The sequence below is a fragment of the Perna viridis genome, chromosome 2 (assembly GCF_037379345.1).
Source record: "Perna viridis isolate PV_CMFRI_1.1 ecotype Kerala chromosome 2, ASM3737934v1, whole genome shotgun sequence".
In the NCBI taxonomy this organism is placed as follows: domain Eukaryota; kingdom Metazoa; phylum Mollusca; class Bivalvia; order Mytilida; family Mytilidae; genus Perna; species Perna viridis.
The window spans coordinates 60,943,517-60,970,652 of NC_142446.1; the positions used below are offsets into that span (position 1 = coordinate 60,943,517).

At 32.5% G+C, this 27,136-nt stretch overlaps 1 protein-coding gene across 2 annotated transcripts; it reads right to left on the minus strand.

The window, feature by feature from the left end:
• Nucleotides 1–2,609: 2,609 nt before the first annotated feature.
• Nucleotides 2,610–27,134, minus strand: LOC148626323 (uncharacterized). Of its 2 annotated transcripts, XM_088570207.1 has the most exons (9): nucleotides 26,979–27,117; nucleotides 20,670–21,245; nucleotides 14,859–14,995; nucleotides 13,902–14,007; nucleotides 10,821–10,915; nucleotides 8,678–8,774; nucleotides 7,932–8,030; nucleotides 5,937–6,062; nucleotides 2,610–5,104 (listed from the first exon to the last, which is right to left on the minus strand). In XM_088570207.1, the coding sequence occupies exons 2-9, from the start codon at nucleotides 20,686–20,688 to the stop codon at nucleotides 4,941–4,943; spliced, it is 843 nt and encodes a 280-aa protein (XP_088426333.1). In that variant the 5' UTR covers nucleotides 20,689–21,245; nucleotides 26,979–27,117; the 3' UTR covers nucleotides 2,610–4,940. The 2 variants fall into 2 exon arrangements, with proteins under 2 accessions (XP_088426333.1, XP_088426332.1); XM_088570206.1 differs by lacking the exon at nucleotides 20,670–21,245 and having other exon boundaries at nucleotides 26,979–27,134.
• Between the last annotated feature and the right edge of the window lie 2 nt (nucleotides 27,135–27,136).

Here is a 27,136-nt window from a genome sequence, read left to right on the forward strand (position 1 = left end):
ACTCTAACAAGTTGTCAGACAATTTTGACTCTATTTGATTCATTGGACACATTTGTAAGTCTTATAATAAGGATCATTTCAGCAATTGAAAGCTATTGGCTAAACCTAACAGATTTGGAGATATATGCAAAAATCTGCTGTCTGACCCTTAGAAACAGCAGCCATGTTTTTTCAGCGATCAAAAATCTGTCATATCATTAAGGATACCCTATAAAACAAAAATGTCAACTTTCATTGAATTCTGTAGAGCAGTTTCTGAGGAGAAGATTTTTTAAAGTAATAACATCATAAACAGAAAAAAACGTCCAAAAAGGGCAATAACTCCAACATGGGTCAACAAATTTTACCCCATGTCAGAATTCGGCTTAACCTAACGGTTTTGGAGATAAATGCGAAAAACTAGTCTGACCCCAATGTTCTAGTTCTAGTAACAGCAGCCATGTTTTTCAACGTATCAAAAACCTTCACATCAGTTCTATGCCAGATACCCCAAGAAACATTCATATTAAGTTTGGTTCCAATTGGTGAAGTGGTGTCAGAGGAAAAGATATTTGAAAGAAATAACATTCAAAATAGCAAAAAAAAAACGTTCAAAAAGGGCAATAACTCCAACATGGGTCAACAGATTTTCACCAAATTTAGACTACTATGTTCTAGTTTTAGTAACAGCGGCTGTGTTTTTCGATGGATCAAAGATCCCCACATCAGTTCTATGCACAATACCCCAAGGAACATTCAAGTAAGTTTGGTTCCAACTGGTCAAGTGGTGTCAGAGAAGAGTTTTGAAAGAAATAACATTACAAATAGCAAAAAAAAGTTGAAAAAGGGCAATAACATGGCCTGATAGATTAAAATGAAAATTTGAATGCAGTTAGATCTCGTCATGCTGAACACCTTTATCCTGTCAGAATTTGGCTAAACCTAACGATTTTGGAGATATATGCGAAAAACTACTGTCTGATCCCTATGTTCTATTTTTAGTAATGGCGGCCATGTTTTTCAACGGATCAAAGATCCCCACATCAGTTCTATGCACAATACCCCAAGAAACATTCAAAGTAAGTTTGGTTCCAATTAGTCAAGTGGTGTCAGAGGAGAAGAGTTTTGGAAGAAATAACATTACAAATAGCAAAAAAACGTTGAAAAAAGGGCAATAACTCCAACATGGCTTAATAGATTAAAATGAAAATTTGACCGCAGATAGATCTTATCATGCTGAACACTTTACCCTCGCGTCAGAATTTGGCTAAACCTAATGGTTTTGGAGATATATGCAAGAAACTACTGTCTGACCCCTACGTTCTATTTTTAGTAACGACGGCCCTTTTTTTCGATGGATCAAAAATCCCCACATCAGTTCTATGCAGGATACCCCAAAGAACATTCGTACTAAGTGTGGTTCAAATTGGTCAAGTAGTTTCAGAGGAGAAGTGTTTTGAAAAATTGTTAACGACGACAATGGACGACGACAGACGCCAAGTGATGGCAATAGCTCACATGGCCTACAGCCAGGTGAGCTAAAGAGCAATAATCCACTGGGAAATAAAAAATTAAGTCTCCTTCCTTCCCCATGGGTCCTTGTCATAATAAAGTAAATTTCAAAAGGCCAATTGCAGGCTAAGATTGTTTACATAGCAAAACATTATAACAACCTAATTAGGAATCTATTTGAAAAATGAAAGAATTGCCAGAATTTAATCCTTCAGCTTGGGTGCTGATCATAAATTTATTTAAAAGATAGCATGTGGCACCACCGGTATCCCTTCATGAAAGACATCTTTCCTACCAAGGGTAACATCTAGCATTGGGAATATTCATGATATATACATATATCATGTTGTAATTCCTTATTTCTTTATTCAACTGAATCAAATTAAAAGATCATGTTACCAATAAATTGTTATGTCCCTTACAGTGCCAAAAAAACACAGCTTATTTTTACATATGTCATGGTTCTCTGATTGTCAATGAAAAGTTACTGTCTTTTTCTGGAAATCTTGTTTTTAAATTAAAACATTTATCCATACAGATTAAATTTTCGTGTGTTTTTGGATAAATCATGAAATTTAAATGAAGCAAAAACTTTACTTGCTATTTTCCCTCTAAAACCATGAAAAAATGCCTATGCAAATGTTTCCCGATATATGGTATGTGAATGGGCTGAATATATACCATAGTCAAAGTTTCATAACTCAGGAATAACAAGTCTAAAAAAGTGGTAGATCCAGAATTTCAGGTTAGGTGGCAAAGAAATGTCCTTGCAGAGTAGGGCACAAATCTTAGGGGTATAGCATTTGTAAAAAGAATAATAAAGGGAAATTTAAAACAAGTGGAAATCAAAAGAATATATTTCAATGATAAGGACTAGACTGGGAAAATATACAAGCACAACAAAGAACATGAAATAACCAAAATAACATGTACAAAGACACAAAAGTAAATGAGAAAGCAAGACTCCACTTGACTTCATGCAAAAAACATTAACTGAAGTTTCATAATGGTTAAAAATAGAATATATGTGATCAGTGTCTATCATAAGTGAGGTTTGTAGTAAGTTATATTTCATCATATTTTATTCTTTACTCAATCATCAAATAAAAACAACAGTGTAGAAATAACAATATTTAATATAAAATATCAAAACAACTGTGAATAAAAAAACACAACAATGTAAATTAAAGCTGTATGGAATAACACTTGTGAATGATTGTAGAAAATTGTACATTATAATGTTAACAAGGAAGTTCAAAATTATTGATTATATCACAAAACTTCGTGAATTAAATTTAATCATTTCTAGCATGTGCAGTAATGATTGTGGATATAAATGTATATCCACTCCACAAGGGGAGATATCCCAAATAGTGAGTCCACAATCATAAAAAATATTACAATTATTTAACACATTTTTCCCCCAACAACAAAAATCCTACATAAAATGTGAACTTGCAATGAAATTTTGGACTTTTTTTACAAAATAATTATGAATTATAAAACATCTTAAAAATTGATTACTTAAATCATAAGATATTTATTTTTAGAACCCCAAAAAATAAATAATATTAAACCAGAATTTTGCCACAAAGTAATACTCTCTCTTGCCCTTAAATATGAAGGTATTTTGCTATGTTACACCTGAACTAACAATACCATAACCACTAAATGACAAAAAACACAAATCACAAAACATAAAATAAATAACATTTTCAATTTTTAAACAACATTCAAACAACATATAATTGTAATAAGGATGTTTACTGCTCTATTTAACAAGGATTTTAAAGGTTTGTGAAATCTTTTAAGATCTTTAATGCTAGAATAATATAAGAAAAAAAATTGGTCAGTGTGCTCATTTTTGATTTATAAACATTTGAAATTTTAGCAAGTAAACTCATTTCTCTAGATTTTTCTATAGGTTGTGTATAAGTAGGTTTTATCCATTAAAAACACTGAATAAATGAAAAAGGATTTTATAAAAACTTTCCAAAAACTTTTTAAGGTGTGTATAATGAAATTAAGAAAAGAAAAATGGGGGTCAATGGGCAAAAAATATTAATGCTATGAAATGGATAAAACCCGAGATGTCCAAAAAATCTGACAAAAATGGCTGAACATGACCAGCAAACACCCTTAGTACAAAGAATGGAATTTAAAATTCATCTGAGAACTGAACTGAAATAATTACTACCGTTCACACAGTATTGACTATCATAAATGAGAAAGATACTAGATGAGGTAGAACATGAAATAGCATAATGAACTGAAAACTTATGTATAAATTGAACCAGAGTATGGATAAAAGAACAAAGAACATGACTTTTTAGAAACAAGTTTAAACTAGAACATGACAAATTAGAAACAAGTTTAAACTAGAACATGACAAATTAGAAACAAGTTTAAACTAGAGCATGACTTGTGAGAAACAGGTTTAAACTAAATGTGACTTATTAGAAACAGGTTTAATCTAGAACATGACTTCTTAGAAACAAACTAGAACATGACTTTATTAGAAACAGGTTTAAACTAGAGCATGACTTGTAAGAAACAGGTTTAAAACTACACATGACTTATAAGAAACAGGTTTAATCTAGAACATGACTTATAAGAAACAGGTTTAATCTAGAACATGACTTCTTAGAAATAAACTAGAACATGACTTCATTAGAAACAGGTTTAAACTAGAGCATGACTTCATTAGAAACAGGTTTAAACTAGAGCATGACTTGTAAGAAACAGGTTTAAAACTACACATGACTTATAAGAAACAGGTTTAAATTAGAACATGACTTGTTAGAAACAGGTTCAAACTAGAACAGGTTTAAAGTTGAACATGATAAGTTTAGATTTATTGGAGACCAGTTAAAACTAGAACATGGTAAATTAAGACTTATTGGAGATCAGTAAAATTGATTATTGATTGTACTGTAATATTCATAATATTGGAGCTCAAAATAGGGAAATGCTTATACAAACAAAAAGAAAATAAATGCAACAAAGTATCATATAAAGATATACAATTCCCTAAACATGATTTGAATGTTACAATACAACAAGAATGGATATGGTGAATAAAGAGATAATAACCCTAGGTGGATGAAAAATGTCAGCTAAAGGACAAGTATGTTATTAATTTTCACACAAAAAATGTAAACACTTTTATTTTTACATTTAATACTTCTTTCTACAGTTTCTATCAAAAATATATATTTTAGGTACATGTATTATTTTCCCAGTTTTGTACAGTTAATTATTTTAGGGAATTTTCTTTGTGACAATAAGTTGACAAATAAGGCCATTGAAAATAGCATAAAAATAGTACATCACCAAAAAAATATATGATCACACTATTTAATGGTAAAATGAAATTAAATGTGAAGTACAGTAAATGTGATTGTTGGAATCTCCAGCATAAGGTCTTTACTGTTGTGAAAATAACAATGTTATGTGTGGTAGACCCTAATAAACTCTGTTATTTCTTTCCGACAGATTGGACAGGCATCTTTTCTGTTAGACAGCACCTTAGAACACTCATAACAAGCTATCAGATGATGACATGGACATATCACACTGTCTCTAGGTCTCTCCATACATATTGCACACTCCTCTGTAATTAAATGGAAAGTTTAATCATAGGTCAAATAGATTTACCACATGGCTCAATGCAAAGATAAGTTTTCTTCCATGTATTGCATACACTTCCAATTCCTGAAGGAGGGTGCATGGATGATACCACAACATATAGTTTCTTTTTTTTTTGAAGTAACATTTGGAGTTGTTGTCAGTTCTCAACATCAAGCCATTTTGCATTTTTGAAAATAGGTAGTTATAAAATAATAATAATAATATTTTACAGTTACTTAATAGATGTTTTTTTTCCAAAAATGTTATTTTCTTTCATAGTTTCATAGATTATACATAAAACAAACACAGGGACTTGCTCATCCTATCAAATAAGCAGCCTTAATAGATACTAGTTTGCTGCATATTTCATATTGAGTGCAAGTCCCAGTGCTAAATCTAAAGAAATTCTTCAATTAATTTTTTATTTACTGTCTTTTTTTAATTCTCTTGTTACATCAACCTTACTACAGAATTTTAATCAAGTACATTCAACATCTAACACTGTACACAAGAGCAAAAAATGTAGAATTTCACATGTACCGCTAAATTTATTTAAATTGTTTTTCACTATATCAAATTGATAAATAAATTTTCCCAATACTTCATTGCTTATTTCAAATGAATTTGAATTTTTTGACAGGCAGACTGATATTCCTCAGTCTAATAAAGTTTATGTCTAGAGAAAATTGTTGTGATAATCCAAGAGTGAAATGTCATCATTTATTTCACATGTGAATTATCTAAATTTATTACACAAGGAACATAAGATAATTCACTGCCAACCATATGATAAAAATTTGGTTGTAATATCTTACCTTTCTTAACTTGTTTGACAGTGACAACACTACCACCATGACCTTCCAGTTTCTGTGTCAAACCAGGAATAGATTTATCATAAATACAACCCATTCCTGAGGAATCTAATATCCTCTGTAGACATGCTGTAAGTAGTTTTAAAACAATGAGAAACTATTGATATTTCTGTGGAAATGTCATATAATTGTGGTTCAGAAAGCATTTTTTTCTCATTTTCTCAATTAACCAGTGTAAACATCCCGAAATAATACCTTTTAAATTAATATACCAAGCTATTTGGTTTTGATGTGTGGTTGTCCAACTGAACTTTTGAGTTTTTAGTTTTTGTCAGCATAAATTGACATTGTGTACATACTATTCTGTTCTTTTTATCTGAATGAGGTTTGGTTCTACATTTTACCTATAATTGTAAGGCTGTCCTGTTTTTCTTTATGTCTTTCAGTGTTTCATAAATTGACAAGGTTTTACCTCTGGTGAGGTGTCCTCTTGTTGTATTTTTATCATCTAATTTAACTGGTGAAGTCATGCTCTCAAACTATTGCTTTTTATTTGTGGGATACCAATTTCAGGGTTTTTCAGGGTAGCCTAGAACCACAATAATAAATCCCAAACCAATGATATAAAATGGATGAATGTAAGTTAAACTAGAGGCTCTAGAGAGCCTAATTCGCTCATCATGTCAAAAATAGTCTTTTTAGTCATCTAAAACTAGACTCATGACTCTACTGTACTATTATTACAAGAATCATTCAAGCAATAGAGAGCATGGACTCTGCAAAATACAGGTTCACTGGAAATCTTGTAAGTGTCCTTGTAACACAATCGATTAGGCAATCTGTACTGCTCCAGGTCTGAACAGGAATGAGTTAGCAAGTATATGGTCGGTCATGACAGCATATGTTGTTTTTTCTCCAATTGGTACCAAATGTAACGTCATCTAATTAATGACATGCATGAATGGAGTTACAAGATTTCAGGACCCATAACTCAAACATCAGTCAATGGATATTTCTGAATATTTTAGCATAACTCCATCCCATCATGCTGAACAATTTTACTTCCGTCAAATTTAGCTACATCCAACTGTTTTTGAGTATTTGCAAAATTCTGCAATTAGACTCCTATGGTCTATTTTTAGTAACAGTGGCCATGTTTTTCCCAAGATAAAAAATCCCCACACACAGATTGTAAAACATGTTCTACAGAACATTCATGCTAAGTTTTGATTCAATCCACCCAGTAGTTTAGTGGAGAAGATTTTCCAAGTTGGAAATGTGAAACTGGGGAAAAAAATCCGTTTTATAACCCACAACTCATTCATCTATCAATGGATCTTTCTGAAAATTTTGGCATTGGTCCATCCCATCATGCTGAACAATTTTTCCCCACCAGATTTTAGCTAGACCCAACTGAGTTATTTGCAAGATTCTGCAATTTTACCCTTATAGTCTGTTAAAGTGTTTTGCCAGATCAAAAATCCCCAGACAAGGATTGTTAAAAATTCCCTAAGGAACATTCATCCAAAGTTTGGTTACAATCTATCAAGTAGTTTCAGAAGAGAAGATATTTGAAAAAGTTAGTGGACGACAATAGACGATGGACACAAAGTGATAACAGTAGCTAACATGACCTTTCAGCCAGGTGAGCTAAAAAATGGCACCGTCATCAATCTTACTGTAATACCAGTTTGAGGGTCATGGTGACAGAAGCTATCAACATTGTGTAACTCCTTAATAGTTTGATTGAACTGTGTATTGGACCTAAGGGCTACCCAAGTTATATCAGTTTTTCTTCAGAAATGGAACTTCAGGACACCTGTGTATTTTCCCAACTTTTCTAGTTATTACAGATTGTAGTAAAACAAACCAGGTCTTAATAAACTTTTAGTAACAATGCATTTTTGGTATTTTTTTCACAAGATTAACGATTCAAAGGCTATTTTTTGGTAAAAAGGGAAATATATGGTACGCATTTATTCCAAGCTTTAAAATTACCTTTCTTCCTTTCTTCCCTTTGTTTCTCTGATAAAATCAAAGGTTCTGATCCAGATCTAAAGAACATAATCTTTCCCATCTTCTCTAACAGTTGTCTCACTGAAGTGTATTAATTTATAAACAATATCTACCATATTTTATAAGATGCCTTTTCTTGTCTTGCATGGGCATGAAAGAGTAATCAAGGGAACCAAAGTTAAAGTAGCAATCAAAAGAATATATCCCAAGGATAAAGACTAGACTGAGAAGAAAAATACACACAACAAATAACATGAAATAACAAATGTAACATGTACAACTAAAACAAATGTAAATAAGCAACCAAGGCTCCACTAAAAACTGGGAGCATGGAAAAGGTGGTTGGGTAAACATAATCTGCTTGTCTAGAAACACCTGAAGAGTTTCTGATAAAATGTCAGGAAAAAACTACATTTTTAAATGAAAATATGTTTTAACATCGCATCAGCTCATGTTCATTGTACTTTGTTTCCAATATGTCAGTCCAGAGAAAGGGCCTTTTGAATATTTTTGTTATAGTTATTATTTCATTTACTTTAATATGACATATAACTGTACTAAAATGTACATTTATGCTAACTGAGCCTTGCTACATTAGTGTGATATTCATTATCAGTCCTTTCTGTTAATAGAAATTTTAACTTCGTCTTACGTTTGGAATGAATATCTCCCTGACAATAAAAGTTTCCATGTGGAAGTTAATTCATTTACAGTAGCCATCAACTTACCTTTCTGCACATTGCTCTGTGAGGTATGATGACATGGTGTCATCTCCACTTCTGGTATGGTGAACACCGGATACAAAAACCTTAAACCCATGCATCTCTGAAATACACATTTGTACATCGTTTTTTCAGTTTTACTATTCTGGGTTGCTGATAAACATCATGAAAGCCTTAAGGTTGCTAAACTACAGATTAGATTACCAACAAGAGGTTCCCGGGAGTCTGAATCACTCATCTGGTTAAATTTTTGCCTTTCAAGGGCATAACTTTAACAAGGAGTTGTCCAAAAATATTGACTCAAATAAGACTTTGATAGGCATCATCATAAGGATCATTTCATCAACTGAAAACTTTGTATCAAGATATTGGCTGAAATCTGTTAAAACCATAATTTTTTCGCTTTACAAGAGCAATTACTCTAACAAGGAGTTATCTTTGACCCACAGACCTATGTAGTCCTAATAATAAGGATCAATTCAGCCATTGAAAGAATTTAGTTAAATCTAACGGTTTTGCAGATACATGCGAAAAAATACTGTCTGTTCTATTTTAAGTAAGGGCGACTATGCTTTTCGACAGATCAAAAATCCCCACATTGGTTCTAAGCAGGATACCCCTATGGACATTCATACCAAGTTTGGTTCTAACTGGTGAAGTAGTGTCAGAGGAGAAGATTTTTGACAGAATTAACATTAAAAATAGCGAAAAAATTTGAAAAGGGGCAATTACTCCAACATGGCCCAACAGATTAAAATGAAATTTGACCACAGATAGATCTCATCATGCTGACCACTTTTACCCATGTCAGAATTTAGCTCAACCTTATGGTTTTGGAGATATACGCCAAAAATTTCTGTCTGACCCTTATGATCTTTTTTCATTAACAGCGGTCATGTTGTTCGAAGGACCAAAAATCCCCACTACAGTCCTATGCAGAAAACCCTAAGAAACATTCATACAAAGTTTGATTCATATCAGTCGAGTATTTTCAACAGAGAAGATTTTTTAAAGTAACGTTAAAAATTGCCAACAAACATTGAAAAATCGCAATAACTTCAACATGGATTAACTAATTGAACCAAAAATTTGACTTCATTTAGATCTCATCTTGCTGTATACTTTAACCCATGTCAGAATTTGGCTAAACCTAGCGGTTTTGGAGATAAATGTAAAAACTTCTATCTGACCCCTATGTTCTATTTTTAGTAATGACAACCATGTTTTAATGAGGGATAAAAAACAGGAGTAAAATTTAATTGAAATCAGAACATATGTAGTCTTCATTATTTTAACTGTATGGAGTACATATGTAATTAATAGAAACATGTAATATACATTTTTTTAAATTGAATGAAATTAAAAAAAAAGACGGTTTGTTGTCATTGGCAATGCAGTTACCACTTTTTCTTGTGGGGCCCTAATAATCATCCAAACTAGTAAATATGCATGTACATGTTACAGGGCAAATTGGAATCCAATAGGATCTGGAATCCTCATACGGCAAATTGGAATTCTAATTTCTGAAATTCCAATTTGCCCAGGATTTTAACCAGTGTAAATTGGAATTCTAATTTATCCTACAACAAATTGGGATATTCTGATTTGTCCAAGTAGGATTCCAAATCCTACTAAATTTTAATAGCATCTGGAATCACACTAGATTTATTGATTGGGTGGATTCCAGATATTACTGAACATTCTGATGAAAGTAAAATATGCTTATGATGTATGAAAATGTTGATTTTAATGAACTACATATTGAACATATCTTATTCAATGAACTATAATTTATTACAACAAAGCACAAAATTTTATTATTTCACCAAGCGTTTTTTTCTTAAGATTTGGAATTTTGCAAATTGGAATTTCTTCTAGGACAAATTAGAATTCTAATTTGCACTGATTTAAATCCTGGGCAAATTGGAATTCCAATTTGTTCTAGGACAAATTAAAATTCCAATTTGCCCTAAGAGAAATAAGAATTCCAATTTGCCCTAAGAGGATTCTGGATCCTGCTGGATTCCAATTTGCCCGGTAACATACACATATTCAAATGAAGTCCTGCTTGTATAATTTGAATAAAACCAACATTTTTTTGTTTATGTTGTCAGTTTAGTGAGAAGCACATAAAGTAAAAACCACTTACCTCTCTTCCTTGAGCTCTACTAAATATCTCATCTACCTTTAATCTCAAAGAGTTGGTCCCAATCACAACATCAGGTTGACAACAATAGGTTATTCCTGTAATATACAACTTGCACAGTTCACATACCTTGTACATCATATTATGGTTGTTAGTAAACAAACAAGAGGCTCTTAAGAGCCTGAATAGCTCACCTGGTTATTTTTGTTTTGGTCTTTCGAGGGCAATACCACCGACAATTTTGACTCTTTAGTAGAACTTATCATAAGGATCATTTCATTAATTGAAAATTCATTCTATCTATTATACTTTTCAAGATATTGGCTGACAACTGCGAAAAACAATTTTACATTTCAAGGGCAATAACTTTAACAAGGAATCCTTCAACAAGTTTGATCCCTGCAAACTTTCATAGGTCATATCATAAGAATCATTTCAACAATTGAAATTTCATTCAATCTATTATAGTTTTCAAGATTTTGGCTGAAAACTGTAAACAAGAGGTTCCCAGGAGCCTGAATCGCTCATCTGGTTAAAGCTTGTCTTTCAAGGGCAATAAATTTAACAAGGAGTTGTCCAACAATTTTGACACAAGAAGACTTTGGTAGGACTTATCATAAGGATCATTTCATTAATTGAAAATTCATTCTATCTATTATAGTTTTCAAGATATTGGCCGACAACTGCGAAAAAAACAATTTTACATTTCAAGGGCAATAACTTTAACAAGGAGTCCTTCAACAAGTTTGATCCCTGCAAACTTTCATAGGTCATATCATAAGAATCATTTCAACAATTGAAATTTCATTCAATCTATTATAGTTTTCAAGATTTTGGCTGAAAACTGTAAACAAGAGGTTCCCAGGAGCCTGAATCGCTCATCTGGTTAAAGCTTGTCTTTCAAGGGCAATAAATTTAACAAGGAGTTGTCCAACAATTTTGACACAAGAAGACTTTGGTAGGACTTATCATAAGGATCATTTCAGTAATTGAAAGTTTCTGTTTATCTATTACAGTTTTCAAGATATTGGCTGAAAACTGTTAACAAAAACGTCATTTTTCATGTTTTAAGGGCAATAACTCTTAGAAGGAGTCATCTGACAAATTTGATCCCTAGGAACTTTTGAAGGCCTTATAGTAAGGGTCATTTCAGCAAATGAAAGAATTTGGCTAAACCTTATGGTTTTGGAGATATATGCGAAAAACTAATGTCTGATCCCTATGTTCTATTTTTAGTAATGGCGGCAATGTTTTTTGATGAATCAAAAATCCCCACGTCAATTCTATGCAGGATATCCCAAGAAACATTCATACCAAGTTTGGTTCTAATTGGTCCAGTAGTGTCAGAGAAAGGATATTTGAAAGAAATAACATTAAAAATAGCAAAAAAAACCTTGAAAAAGGGCAATAACTCTAACATGGCTTAGGTCTCACTAACCACTTCCGAGTCAAATGGCCACCCCCCTATGTAGTACCAAAAACACACTGAACTTAGACATATGCATTGTAAGTGCATTATTTGTGTGTATTATGATTAAAAGTAGTCAAAATAAAGCTGAGAATGTGTACTTTAAAATCATATATGTAATTAACTACAAAAGTGTATGAATATTGTTTACATGTGTGAGTAATTTGCCTCCATGCTGTCAGTTAGCAGAACAGGTAAAAATGTGGATTTTCAGTATTATTTATTCAAGTAAATTTTGTGAAGAATTTCTACTATCATCGTACCATTAGCATAATGATTTTGGAAGCCTTATTTTCCAAGCTTTGCAACGGTATGCCATTTGTCCTGGGAATTCACAGTGAGACTTGGAAAATTACTTTTTTAACATGTAAAGTAATGGAAAAGTTAGAAGTGGTTAGTGAGACCTTAACAGATTAAATGAAAATTTGACCACAGATAGATACTATCATTTATCATGCTGAATACTTTTTTCCATGTCAGAATATGGCTAAATCTAATGGTTTTGGAGATATATGTGAAAAACTACTGTCTGACCCCAATGTTCTATTTTCAATAACAGCCGCCATGTTTTTCGATGGATCAAAAATCCCCACACCAGTTCTATGCAGGATACCCCAAGATATATTCATACCAAGTTTAGTTCCAATTGGTCAAGTAGTGTCAGAGGAGAAGAGTTTTAAAAAATTGTTAACGACGACAACGAAGACAAACGACGACAACGGACGCCAAGTGATGGCAATAGCTCACAGATGAGCTAAAAAAAACATCACTTTTCGACTTTCAAGGGTAATAAATCTTACAAGGAGTCATCTGACAACTTTGATCCCTGGAGACTTGTTGGCTTTAACGATCATTTCAGCAATAAAAAGAATTTGGCTAAACGTAACAGTAATGGAGATATATGCAGAACTACTGCCACATCCCTGTTCAATTTTTAGAATGGCGGCCATGTTTTTCGACAGATCAAAAATCTCCACAAAATACCCCAAAGAACATTCATACCAAGTTTGGTTCTAATTTGTCAAGTAGTTTTAGAGGAGTAGTATTTTGAAAAATTGTTGACAACTAAGACGATGATGACGACGGATGCCAAGTGATGGCAATAGCTAACAAGTTGAATTTAGAAATTAAAAATCCTTAAGAGAGAAAATCCTGTTCCACATACTTCAATATCATTGATGCATACAAAAATATAGCATTATGTAATCTGATGGTTTAGACACAAGTTATGTGATATCCAATTTTACACAACTGAGGAATAAATCATGTTTCCTGATACTTCAGTTTTTGCGTTGTTGTTAAAATGTAAGAAAGAGGTCTAAATTGCCTGTATTTGAAAGAGATAAAAATATCATATATATGTAAACTATATATACATGTATTATAGCAGATAAGTAAAATCTTTAACAGAATAATATACTTTTTATATCAAGTATTAAAGTATACATGTATACTTAAATAACACATAGAACAAGTTCTTAACACCTTTTGATTCTTTTAATTATTTGATCTTAGTAATAAACTCTTTCTAATTAATAATACTTAACTTTGTAAAAAAGAGATATTGTGGCTCTATCAGATATCATCTGTGTTTTTAATTGTATTATTTAACTTACTTTCCATTAATTCCATCTTCACATTTAAATCCTCCACCACACATTCAAATATGAAATCTGCATCACTAACAGTTTCTTCCAATTTGCTCATGCATAATACTTGTCCCTATAACATAACTGTAAATATTATTTTGATATACATGTACTACATACAAATGTACATGTGGGAAACAATTTATGTCGTTAATTTTTCTTTTTTTCATTTTCATCCCATTTTTAATTTTATATGTAAATATGATTACGGGGTAATTTTGATTTTAAATATCAGGAACATATAGATGACTAGAGATTTGTTTTTCCTTGTACACCTATCAACAGTCAATAAATAAATTCACTACTACAAAGAATTATAATCGTGTTTGTTTTAATGTATGCTACGTTGATTCAGTAAATATCATAATTTAGTTGTCATAATCTTATTAGATGTAGATAAAAATATATGTATATTTCTTGCACTTTTTTATGTAAATAGGATATGAAAAATATAATGCTCTACATATTGAAGGTTGATACCACCTAAGAGGTTAAACCATGGTACGGAAACAGCATTCAAACTCTTAATTTTGATTGGGATTAAATTTTGACATGGCATAGGTTTCTGATACAAAACTTAAACTATAAAATTTGAAAACAGATGATTACGGTCTAATATTGAAAATCTAAATCTAAATACTGGTATGGTGTTTGATTCCATTTTGTATTAAAATTTAATGTTTCTTGAAATCATAGAAAGCTTAATTTTTTATCCCATTGACCTACCTGGCAAAAAATAAAAAAATGTATTTAAACTATTAGATTCAGTATATAAAAGTGCCCCAAAATCAAGCAAAGATTAATTTTGGGACCTCTTGAACCCTGGTGTAGACAATAGTGAAAACAGGGCCTAAGGACTAAGGAAGAAATCAATTTTATACTAGTAGAATATAGAGGGACAAGAAAATGACAAAACTTTTTTACCACATAATTAGATGTTAAGAGTATTCCATCATTTCTTAATTCTGTCTTATCACTTTCCATTCTAACACAGACACTGTCCAGACAGGCAGGATTTTCATCATGTATCTTTACCCTGTGGCCATGGTATGCCATTTCACCTACAAATTCACAGTTAATCATCAGTCAAAAAACACCTAAACTAAAAAATATCAGAAATGAAGAACCACAGCAGCCTGTTGAGTGTCCAATCATTACATAGAAAACTGAAGAAGTAGTAAAGATACAATTCAAAAAAGGCACAACAGTGGCAATAAAGTGTATAAATTTCAATAACAAAATATGGGCTATAATGTACAACTAGTTATAAGACAATATCACTGGTTAGAATATAAGAACAAAAGGAAAGTTTTGTACATATAAATTCAGTCAGTTTAGAGGTGGTACTGGAAAATGCTACAAGATATAGTGAAAAAAAAACTTGATTCACACAAAGCAATTGCTTATTAACTTAAGTATAGCAATTGCTTATTAACTTAAGTATAAGTCCATATAAAATTCTGATACTGCATATAGCAGAGGTGAATAAATAAAACAACTATCTACTTTTCAGTCTACATATGTTATAATGATAGTCCTTTCTGTATTCTGATTTGTATTTTTGAGAGAACCATACATTCATCTCCCACTAAAATCAACCAAACCAAACCAAATCAAGAATGATAATGCTTGCAAAGTGCAAACTTCATTCACAATCTATATAATATTTATCTCAAAGGTACAATGATCAAATGACAAATTAGGACTGTGTATGTGGTCTGTAACTGTTTCTGGATTAGAAACAAAAAGTTAAATTGGTGGGTGTTAAGACATGCATAAATCACCTCCAGTCTGATTTAAAGGCTGTTACTTAAAGTGTTGTAATATACATGTATAAGCAAACATATTGTGCCCGGAGAGCCTTGTAGATCTTACAGTTGAAATTCCTGTGAAACATTTTTGCTAACCAAAGGTTACAGTCCAACCCTTGGTTAATGCAAATGGGTCTTAAAAATTTGAAAAAAAAAATCAGCTACAAATTCTGAATATACATGTACTTGCCCTGAACTGGTAGCAAAGTTACATGTACTTAAGTTTCTCAGTGATAAAGTGTGAGATGTGTGAAAGCAAATTTGATGAAATGTGAAAAAGACCATGTTGCTAAATATGAACACTAGTGGATGAGGTAATGGATGTTTCATCCAATGAACATACATGCATACACCCAATCTATACACACAATTAAGCTCAAACATACATGTAAAAAAAATATGTATAAGTGACCATGGTAGAAATGTGTATCAAAAAGCTGGGTGCATAATTAATATAATTAAAAATGAAATCTGCACACCTGTCAACATTTAAAATTGATTGGGTTTTTATGCATGAAATAGCCTTCAGTGCTCTAGAAAACTATTTAAGGGTCTTTAAATTCATCAAATTGATGTTTTCTTGTTTTTTTTTTTATTATTTGATGTTTTCTTGTTTTTTTATTATTATTATTATTATTATTATTACAAAACAAATCTAGTGCACTACTCATCTGAATGTATAGTTTTAAATTGTGGTAGATATTGCACTTTGAAAACTAAAATTTGGAGCTATCATAGAAGAAATTCCCCACAAATAGCACAGTCAACTGTGACCCTGTTAACTTCATTTTTGTTACCAGAAAGAATTGCTGTTCTATCTTATATACATGTATGCAGGTAAACGTATTGCTATTCTTTACTTCATTTCTTTAATATTTATGTCAGTATTATTCAAACAGCTATGGCCCTAACTCCATTTTGTACCAGAAAGAATAACTGCCCTATCTGATCCAAATGATAAAGTATCAACATATAATGTAGCTTACATGAAACCCAGTCATTTGAATTTTACTGACAAGAGTGTGAAGAATTTTTACAATTTTTTTCATGTTGTTTATTTCACAGTATTTCACATACAAATGTATGTAAAGTTTTCCTGTCATCAATGCAGCATTATGATAATTAATAGTTTGGAATACATTTGTATGTACAAATTATGAATCACACTGACACTACAAAAAAGAAAAGAATATTGATGGAGCTGCTCGTAAGGAAAAAATAATTTTCAGGTATTTTCATGGTACACTGTGTACTAGCTTATATAGTGTTCACTATACAGTTACATTTAGGCACACTGTTTCGCACATCAAGTTGACCCGGTCAAATTTTGTAAAACAAGTTGAAATTAGGTAGATATATCATTTAAATGTAGTTTAGCATTTACACATAGATGTAATATATGTAATGGTAAACAAGTGTAATTAAAATGATGAAAGGTTTTTCGGAATGCTTCATTCCCCTGCCATATTAGGTTCTCTCCTCAGCATCAGCTGGCTGATTTTCAAAATACCATATTTTGCACATACTTCAGGAGAAAAGGGTGCCATTTTTTTACCTTTTTTCCACCTATCCAGGCTTTCATCCTGTGCTAGTTTCTTAGTGCCTGATATTTTATAAAACATAGTATTTAGCTGTGAGTTTCTGAAAGGCACTGCTAATTTGCACTAAAACACAGTAACATGTTTTTTTCAGTATGTTCCCATGACTACTGGTTTTTATGACAATGATCACTAATTTACTTATAAATTACTTGAACCTCCACACAAAATGGATTAGAAAAATATGTATCAGTCCTTTTTAAAAAAAAAAGTGAAATAAACACTTGAAATTTCTGTGTGGACTGCCTCAAAACAGCTTTATTTCAACAAAATGACAACCAATTTTCAGAATTGACCTAACCATGTACATGTTGTAGTACCGTACCATAGGCAATGCTTACTGCATATCAAGGAGTTGTACAGGAACCTAGCACCAGGGAAGTCCTACATATGTAGATTCTCTGTCAAAAAAAATGAATGGCTCAAAACCTTTAGTTAGTGTCATAGCAAGTCTTGCATATTCCTGTTGGTCAAAACATTAACCATGGGAGAGTATTCATCATGGAACCGTAGCTGTAGTCTGACAGTTCAATGGTCCAACAGTTCGATAGTCCAATGGCTCAATAGTCTGACAGTATGATATTCTTTCGTACATGATTTCTAATTGAGACTTGTTGATCGTGACTGTCTGTTTACTGGAAGAATAGTTTATCATAACCAAAGTAATAAAGTCACTATACAAATAAATGTATTTGAGGGGGTATCACTAGTGAGCCATCACTCACAGATTTCTAGTTGTTCTAGTAAAAACAAAAAAGTATTCTCAAAGTCTTTATATTACATATACTAGTACTTAAACATTTTTATATCAATAACACTGGTAATCTTGTTAAGATTTTTCTAGGTGCTTGACAGTGTGTGAAAACTGGTGTTTCTACCCCTTTTAATTTTTCCTTTTACTATTTTGCTGGTTCTAATTATGAGTTTGTCTGGTGTTCATTAAATAAAAGTATAGATAGGCAAGTTAAGAAAACTATTTCACATGGATATACATGTATACAAATACATGTACATGTATATTAAAACATTTCATAAAATGTTACATTTCTGACATTCATTTAATTATAAAATAAGTTGTCTGTGATACAAATTAAGTGTTATGGTAAAAGCGACTTAAAATCATTTAAAACTTTAGACTCGCTAAAAAGATTAAAAAACAAGAACATAGCAACTATTTTATTTTGTCCACTTAATATCAACAACAATAATAAAATAATAAGGTGGCATCCTAACATTGTTAGTCATCTATGTTACATCAACCAGTAAAACTTAGAGGAATTATTGAAAGTTGACTTCATTTCTTCATCTTGAAAGAAAATGACCTTCAAATTTATGTCATTGTTAGTCACATATTCAATAATAGCACCTGGATGCTTACTTGCCTAAGGGTCCTTTAGATGTATGCTTATCTTTCTTCTTAATGACTGTTTGTATACTGTGTAAATCTTTAAGCGCAACTTTCTTTCTAGTTTTTTGCATCACATAGTTTTGCAGCATCTTTTTGTTAGCATTTACGTTTAGCAAGTTTTCAATCTTCTATATCTCCTGATAAATAGTATTCCTGAATACTATCTCTGTTGCATTGTTTTACTCTGTTTACATGTACATACTCTAAGTCTCAGAAAAGTTGGGAATTGAATTTCCAATACCCATTCCATCTCTTTGCAAGACTAACAGAGAATGCAAATAAGATAGCAGTGATCTGTTCTATATCCTGGAACAATATCAGTAGTTTTCATTAGAGAAAAGATATCCCCCCAAACCAGAAAATAATCAAGGCGACTTTGTCTCAACAGAGTAGGCTGTTGCCACGTGTGTCTCCTAGACCCAAGATAGCAAGTTCTCTAAGGATCTACTAACTCAAGGTTATCGATAATATCTCATGACCTTTTTCTGTGAGTTAACATTTCTATTACTTCTGATATTGAATTAATCGATTGAGTATTCCAGAACCACATTCCAGTCACCACAAAACAGAAGGCCACTATTTTGAAAAGACAAGGTTTTCTGATAAACCTCTTGGGAAAAATTTGGCTCACCAGAGTTGAAACCATACAAATTAATATGTGTGAGTCATTGTTCACGTAAACTTAAATCTAAAATATTGTATCGACCATTGGGGTCAGTAAAGGAATCACCGTACCTTGAAATCAAGTCCCTGTCTAAATAAAATACAAATTCCAGCACTTCTGTTACTGTGGTGACTGAAATAGCCTGTTCCACCCCATTCATCTGTTAGGATTGTATCCTAATCCTAGGTGTGTGTATCTTTTTCTTAAATTTCATGTTTTAAATGAATGGCACTAAACCATAGCATCAACTTTTGTTATGCTTTTTGTATGTCAATAATTTTTGTACCCATCAATTTTTAAAACACATTAATTAATGAATGTATCTTAATGATAAAAGAATAACTAAACTAACCAGTGAGGGATGGTTTGAGATATCTGCCACCATGAATACTTTGTTGCACTGTTAACATGATCTTCTTTATAGATTTTATTTGAAGCCCTCGTTTTCATGTCTTCATTGTTCTAGAACCCCTTTCCACTATTTTACCATTTTCCTTTTAAAATCCTCAAACTAATCTAAGTTATTCATAAGAGTCAAGCAAAGTGCCTCATACAAATTTTTTTGAAGTTTCTTCTTTAATCTGATCACAAATAACAACACTACAAGTACATGTTCATCTGTACATATGTGAAATCCACCCAAATTGAAAAAACTAAGCCCCAAAAGCATTTTAGTCATAACTAAAAAAATTATGGACGAAAAGCAAACTCTAGTAAATAATATTCATCTTTGTCAGTTTTTTAGAACAGGCAAAATAGCAAAGCTTAATTGAATTGGCTATCTTGCCGGGGCAGGTAAAATAGCTACTAGGCAGCTACCTCGTTAACTCTGGGAAAAATAGCCAATGCCTTAATTTTTTTATTATAGTCAATTGTGTCTTTATAAGAAGAACCCTGAGTTTCAACAGCAGTCTAAGTTCTTACATTTAGCAGAACAATACTTTGCTAAGTGGACCGTGAATATCAAATACCGATGAGCGTAGAATATTTAGGAAAAGAACTACAACCTTGTGAGTGATAGACTGACAAAAAAAGAATGAAACAATAAATGCTCAACTATATAATGCAATGTTGAGGCAATGTCACTTTCAATGTGTAAAACCTTAGCTTATTCATATTTCTAATACTATATCAGCAAATATTGAACCATCAAACTATTGAACTGTCAGAGTATTTAACCCTCCGAATACTGAACTGTCAAATTATACAGATGGGATTGAAGTCCACAGTGTTTCATACACAAACTTGACTTACTTGGCTTAAACCCTGTCATCCATTTCTGGACATAGGTCGTCGACAAAGGATTTCCATTTTCTTCCGTCCTGGGCTAGCTTGTCAATTTGACCCCACGTCTTGTCCTGTTGTTTTCTCTCTTGTAAGGCTGATCATCTCCATGATTTTTTAGGTCATCCTTGCTTCCTTTGGCCTTGTGGATTCCACCTTAGTGCCTGGTTTACAATGGTGGTTTTTGGCTTTCTAAGAGTGTGTCTTATCCAGGTCCACTTACTCCGACTTATTTGTATTTCTAAAGGAAGCTGGTTCGTCCAGCCTTTGCCACATTTCTTCATTTGAAATCTTATCTTGCCATTTGATCTTCGGAATGCTTCTCAAACATCTGTTGGTAAATGTTTGAAGCCTGTGTGTTGTTGCTTTTGTCGTCCACCAGGTCTCAGAAGCGTATAATAGCACGGATTTCACATTAGAATTAAAGATTTTCAATTTGGTGTTGATAGAAATTAGTGAGGATGGTCGTAGGGTCTTAAAAACAGTTGCTGCTTTTCCAATGAGGCATTTTATATCTGTCTGTACCACCATCATTGCTCACAATTGCTACAAGATTTAAGTCATCACTACAGAAGTTTTATGGTCGTCATCATGAACTCGTGGATCGTTATGGTGTATCCATCAGCACCATGAAAACTTATTTATTCAATGGGTCATAGTTTTCCTTTCCTCGTTTGTCTACCCCGGACTTGACTTTTTTATGAGCAACTCGGCGGGTGTTTCTAGAAAAGCAGAGGACGCTTACCCTACTGGTGCACCTGGTCCATGCTCCTAGTTTTTAGTGGAGTCCGAGTTGCTCATTTACTTTTGTTACTTTGTATGATTTAAATTACTTTATGTTCTTTGTTGTGTATGTCTGTTTTCCATGTCTGGTCTTTGTCCCTGGAATACATTCTTTTGATTACCGCTATAACCTTGGTTCCCTTGATTACTCTTTCACAATACTACCCAGGTATATAAATCTATCTACATCATCTAGTTCTTCTTCACTTAGTTTGAATTTTGCTGTGTTTTTCTCATTTATCTGCATAGTCTTTGTTTTTCCCTGATTTATTTGGAGTCCAATCTTTTTACCCTGTTGTTCCAGTGTTGATAATTTAGTTTCAAGGTCTTTATATCTGTGTGGTAGGTCTTCAATATGTTTTTGAAAAGTCCACTGTATACCTCTGAGTTGTGATTCTGTAGTTGATTCCATTACCCAGTTCACAGCCAACATAAAGAGGAAGGGTGATAGTAGGCATCCCTGGCACACTCCTATCAATATGTTGAAAGGTTCAGTAAGTGTGTTTTTGTGAATAACTAGGCATGTGCTTGGTTCATTACCGATCTAATTATTTAAAAGTTTTTCTGGAATACCATGATGTTGTAGTAGTTTCCCAAGTGATGATCTATCAATGCTGTCAAAAGCCTTTTCTAAGTCTACAAAACATATATATAGTGATGAATTCCACTCTAAAAATTATTCTTAGTATGGTTATTTGGTCTGTACAAGATCTATTTTGCCTAACACCGGCTTGCTCTTAGTGGAGACATATGTCAATAGCAGACTTCCTTCTTTCCAGCAGTATTCTGTTTAGGCTTTAACTTGGAACAGAAAGTAAGGTAATTCCTCTCCAGTTTTTGCATTCTCCTAGATCCCCTTTCTTTGGTACCTTTGTGATATGTCTATGTTTCCATTAAGCTGGTATGTTTTCTTCATCCCAGATTTTACCAAGCAGATCATATAGCATGTCCACTGATATGTTTGTGTCTGCTTTGATGGACTCTGCAGGACCTGCTGATTTCCCATTCTTTAATAGCTTAATGGCTCTTCTAACCTCCTGTTTAGTTGGTCTGTTATCGTTGGTGTTTAGAGGAGTTTCTCTTGGTGTAATGTCTGTTGAAGGGTCTGTTGGCATTGGACAATTTAATAGTTCATAGTGTTCTTTTCATCTATCCAGTGGTGCCTTTTCATCCATCAGGACCTGTCCTTCCTTGTTTTTAACAGGTTTTTCAGCTGTTCCTATATTCCCTGCAAGTTTTCTTGTGATGTTGTACACTTCCTTCATATTTCTTTTGCCTGCTCCTTCTTCTGCTTCCTTTGCTAAGTTGTCAATAAAGCTCTTTCAGTCTTTCCTAACTGCCCTTTTTACCTCTTTGCATTTCTCGTTGTACTTTTGTTGAGCTGATACTTTTGCTGCACTAGTTTTTATTGTGTTCAAAGCTGCTTTACAAACTTTTCTCTCCTTGATCTTAGAAAGGGTGTCTAAAGTAATCCATTCATGGTGTTGCCTTGTCTTTTTCCCTATGACTTTGTCACGTGTCTCCTATACATTTCTTATCTTTTCCCATTGCTGTTCCACTATAGTACTTTCATCAGGAAGATCTGAGAGTGCCTGATAGCAATTGGAAAGTTCAAGATGGTATTCCTGTTTGATGTTTCTATCTCTGAGTAGGACGGTGTTATAATTATGGCAGGTTTTCGTATCCATGTTTTGCTAGTTTTTAAACTTCAATTTAATTTTACCAATTAGTAGGTGATGATCTGATCCAACATCAACCCCTCTTTTATTTCTAACATCTACAAGTGATCTCCGGAAGGTGCTACTAATACAAATGTGATCTAACTGGTTTTCTGTGTGGTGATCTGGTGATACCTTTCTTTGTCTTAGAGTTAATCTCTGCTTATAGCTGTTGGTAGAATTCTGATTTAATCTGGTCATCTGTGTCAATCGTCAGTGCATAGTATTGTCTTATGAAAACTTTTCTGAGTTTGGTGTAAAACCTTGCTGTGAAAATACATGATGATACTCCTTCCATTCTATCAGAGATTTTGATGCACTCTTAGATAACATGAACCCAACACCTTCAGTATGTGGTGCTCCTGCTTCTTGATGGCCTCAGTATAATAGTGTTTCACCTGTTAATTTCATTTGTCCTGTGTCAATCCATCTGGTCTCACAAAGTCCAAGAACAGACAGTTGCATTTCTTTTTTTATTTGGCGTGTTTTTCCAGCTTCATACAAAATGTACATTGTTCTAACATTCCATGTGCCAAAAAGCGTGTTGTGACTAGGTGAAAACAGGGGCGTCTGCATGATTGCTTCCTTTTGATTTTGACTTCCATGCTTCATAAAACTACTATCAATACTACCTACTTTACCCAGCATGTTGTTCCAATGATTTTTCCTTCTTGACATTTCTGTAACAAAAAGTTTTCTGTATAGGGTAATTGGCCCTATGACAACCTTCTATGTGAAGGATTGGGTTTTTTCTGTAGGGATTTTCCATCCCTTAGACGATTGCTGTTGCTGACATGTTCCATCTACCCGGATTTTCTATCTTGATTTACTTCCATAGATTTTGGTTCAATAACCTCAAGGCAGTGATACTATTTGACCCATAGCTGGGGACTAGGTATGCAGGCATCAGGGCATGTCCACACACCGGTGGGCATGCATGCCATACATTTTGGGGCCTAGTCTCCTCCTAGACAAAGGCACCCAAACTTTGTTATGAAAACTGATATACATTTTTATTATGTTACTATGGCTACAGATTTTAATGACAAAAGAGAAAAGAAAATCTATCTTTTTTTCATGGATCTCCATAATGTTAGATTTTGAAAAATATATACTTTTTAGAGGAAAAAATTGTTGGATTTGCTAGTTTAAGTGTATCAATTTTGCTTTACTTCCACAAATTTTCATAAAGTTATCTGCAGTGACCTATCTATATAGTGGAACCTAAAGAGGCATCTGGCTGACGATTGGGCTCCCATTTATCAGCTTTCTAGTCATCTCGGCCATAGTCCATTTTGGCCATATTAGTTTCAGCAATGGTTTTCAATATGCAATCGATTAAGTAATTTATTTTGATAAAAAATAAAGTTGTATTTGATTCATCACTTAATATATTAATCATTACCAACTTTCGCTTCTTTTGTCATAAAATAGTTTTATTAAAATAATAAAAATATCGTTTTGCCTTAAATATAGATGTTCAAAGTACACAATGTAAAAGAAAATACATGAATAAAATAACATAAGTAACAATGACATACTAACTAAATCTCTGCCTAGCAATGATTTGCATCACAAAAATACCTACAGAAAGATGGAGCAATGGATAGATATATAATGCTAAAATGGATGAGACTTGATTTTTCTTGTATTTGAATGTTAAATTGTATCAGATCATAATTAATACATCATTAACCCCCTTAAATTCGATAAAAAGACATAATTTCTTCACTAAAAGTATAACCAATGTCATCAACAAAAAAGACAACTTTTGCATTGGGCAACAGCTCCATATAATTTAAAACTCTTCAAAAGATTTACTTTAAAAAGTGGTTTTATTCGCTCGAGAGATGCAAAAATTAGAAGAAAATGCTCATGGTCTTCCACATCCACACAGTTACATTGTACATAAAGGACGACGCTCACAGTTATAATCATGTGCATTCTAGAAAGGTATTTGTTGAAAGTAATATAATTGTTCCATGCAGGCAGCTCAAGGCAAAATAATGAAAGTTCAACAAAGCTTGCCTTCCAATTTTTACATTAAGATGTTGGTAGATATAAACAGGTAATAGCATGTGACATGATAATTAAAAGGCTTTTTAATAGAATTACCCACCTGATTAATGATTAATTATCATTACATATTAGAGACATTGAGCTGTAATTAAATTTAATTATAGTTCTATGCTAGAAACTATCAATAACAACATTCATTTAAAAAAAAACTAATAATGTTTTTACAGAAGTCACATTCTTTAAACTTACATGGGAAATTTTGAAAATCAAGATATGAAATAACCAGGAAATAAACTATACCCTTTATCAGGGACTTTTTATTTAATATACATGTACATTCCCTGCTTTTATACATAAATTATGCTGAACATTGTGGAATTTTTTAAAAGTACATTAGAGAGAATCCAGTTATTAATAATTGGAATGAATTTACAAAATTTTCTTAATATGACCTTTGCTCCAAGTATTTTTAAGAAAAAAAATGTGTTGCAGTTAACTGATACAATTTATTTTTCTGTCGTCTTTAATTCTAAAGTTCTATACTTCCAAAGTTACAGAAATTGGAAGTCCAAACAATTTTTCAGTGGCTCGAAATCATAGTCCTCAATCATCTGAACCTATGTCTAGTAATAAGAATATTATGTTATAATGAAATTACATAACAACGAACACTCATTTGATTAAGACCATTTAGATATGACTAAGAACCCAAAATTAAACAGAACACTACAACACCCCAAAATTTATGAAAGTCCTTCGGGCTTCCTAAGAACATAATTTCTGGGGCCAGGGCAACTGGGCCCCTGGCTATATTTGAAGACTGTAATGCAACAGAGGGCTATTTTTTTTAATATCGTTTGAAGTTTTAGTACCTTCCACTCCAGATTTGTTATGCTGCCATTTTTTCACAGTCACGCTGCAGTGCATGTTGCCTATGTTCAAACATGACGTTCGTAACCAAACGACATGGTGAATAAGGGATCAGCATTTAGGAATCCTTTTATTTTACATGAAAGAAACTTTAGAAAAATAATTCTAAGGCAACTTGTAAAGAAGAAGAAACTTTATTGCATCAGCATAAACAGCTTTAGCATTTACAAAACAAGAAATGCTATACATAATCAATCATACAGCTTGGAATAATAACTGCAGAGAGGAAAAATGCATGTTATTCAGTAAGTAAGTAAGTAAATTTTATTTTATTACAGGTATACTGTAAATAGTTATTAAAGTATAGGAGTCCTAGTAAAGTAATAGCAATTTTCTTGTCGCCCTTTCATCTTGAGTACACAGCTTGGGTAATCATTCAAGTTGTTTTATAAATTATCTTTGTTGTTTAAACTTTATTAAATATAAACTGGTGTTTTCTCCCTCAGCAGTTTTTTAACATTTATTTAATTATTTGTTAATGTTTATCAAGGATTTATATTTAACTCCTTGGGTTTATCAATTATTTATTCATCTTGTTTTTCTACTTACATATATGTAAATTGCTCTTTTTTAAATTATATATAAATTATTACTTTTTTTATAAGTTTACCACAGTCATTCGTCTTTTTAACATAAAAAATACAAATCTATGAAATATTTGTAACCGTATACAATATTTTAAAAAAAGTATGGACGAAATATACTGTGGCCGAGATAACTATGGCCGAAGTGGTAGTGTGGCCGAAACGACTTGCATCGATTCATCACATTCACAACGGTATAAGACTTGTTTCTAGTCTACCAACAACTTTCAACGTAAAATATGCACCTGCAATTTTACTTCCCAGTAAACCAGCACCAATTACTGCAATTTTAACCATTTTCCTTTCCTTTTTCTATAGTGTGAGTCTAAACATCATCCTTTAACATGCTGAACTATGTTTGTTTATGTTGAAAGCCTCCATCTTTGGAGAAATTGTTATTTTA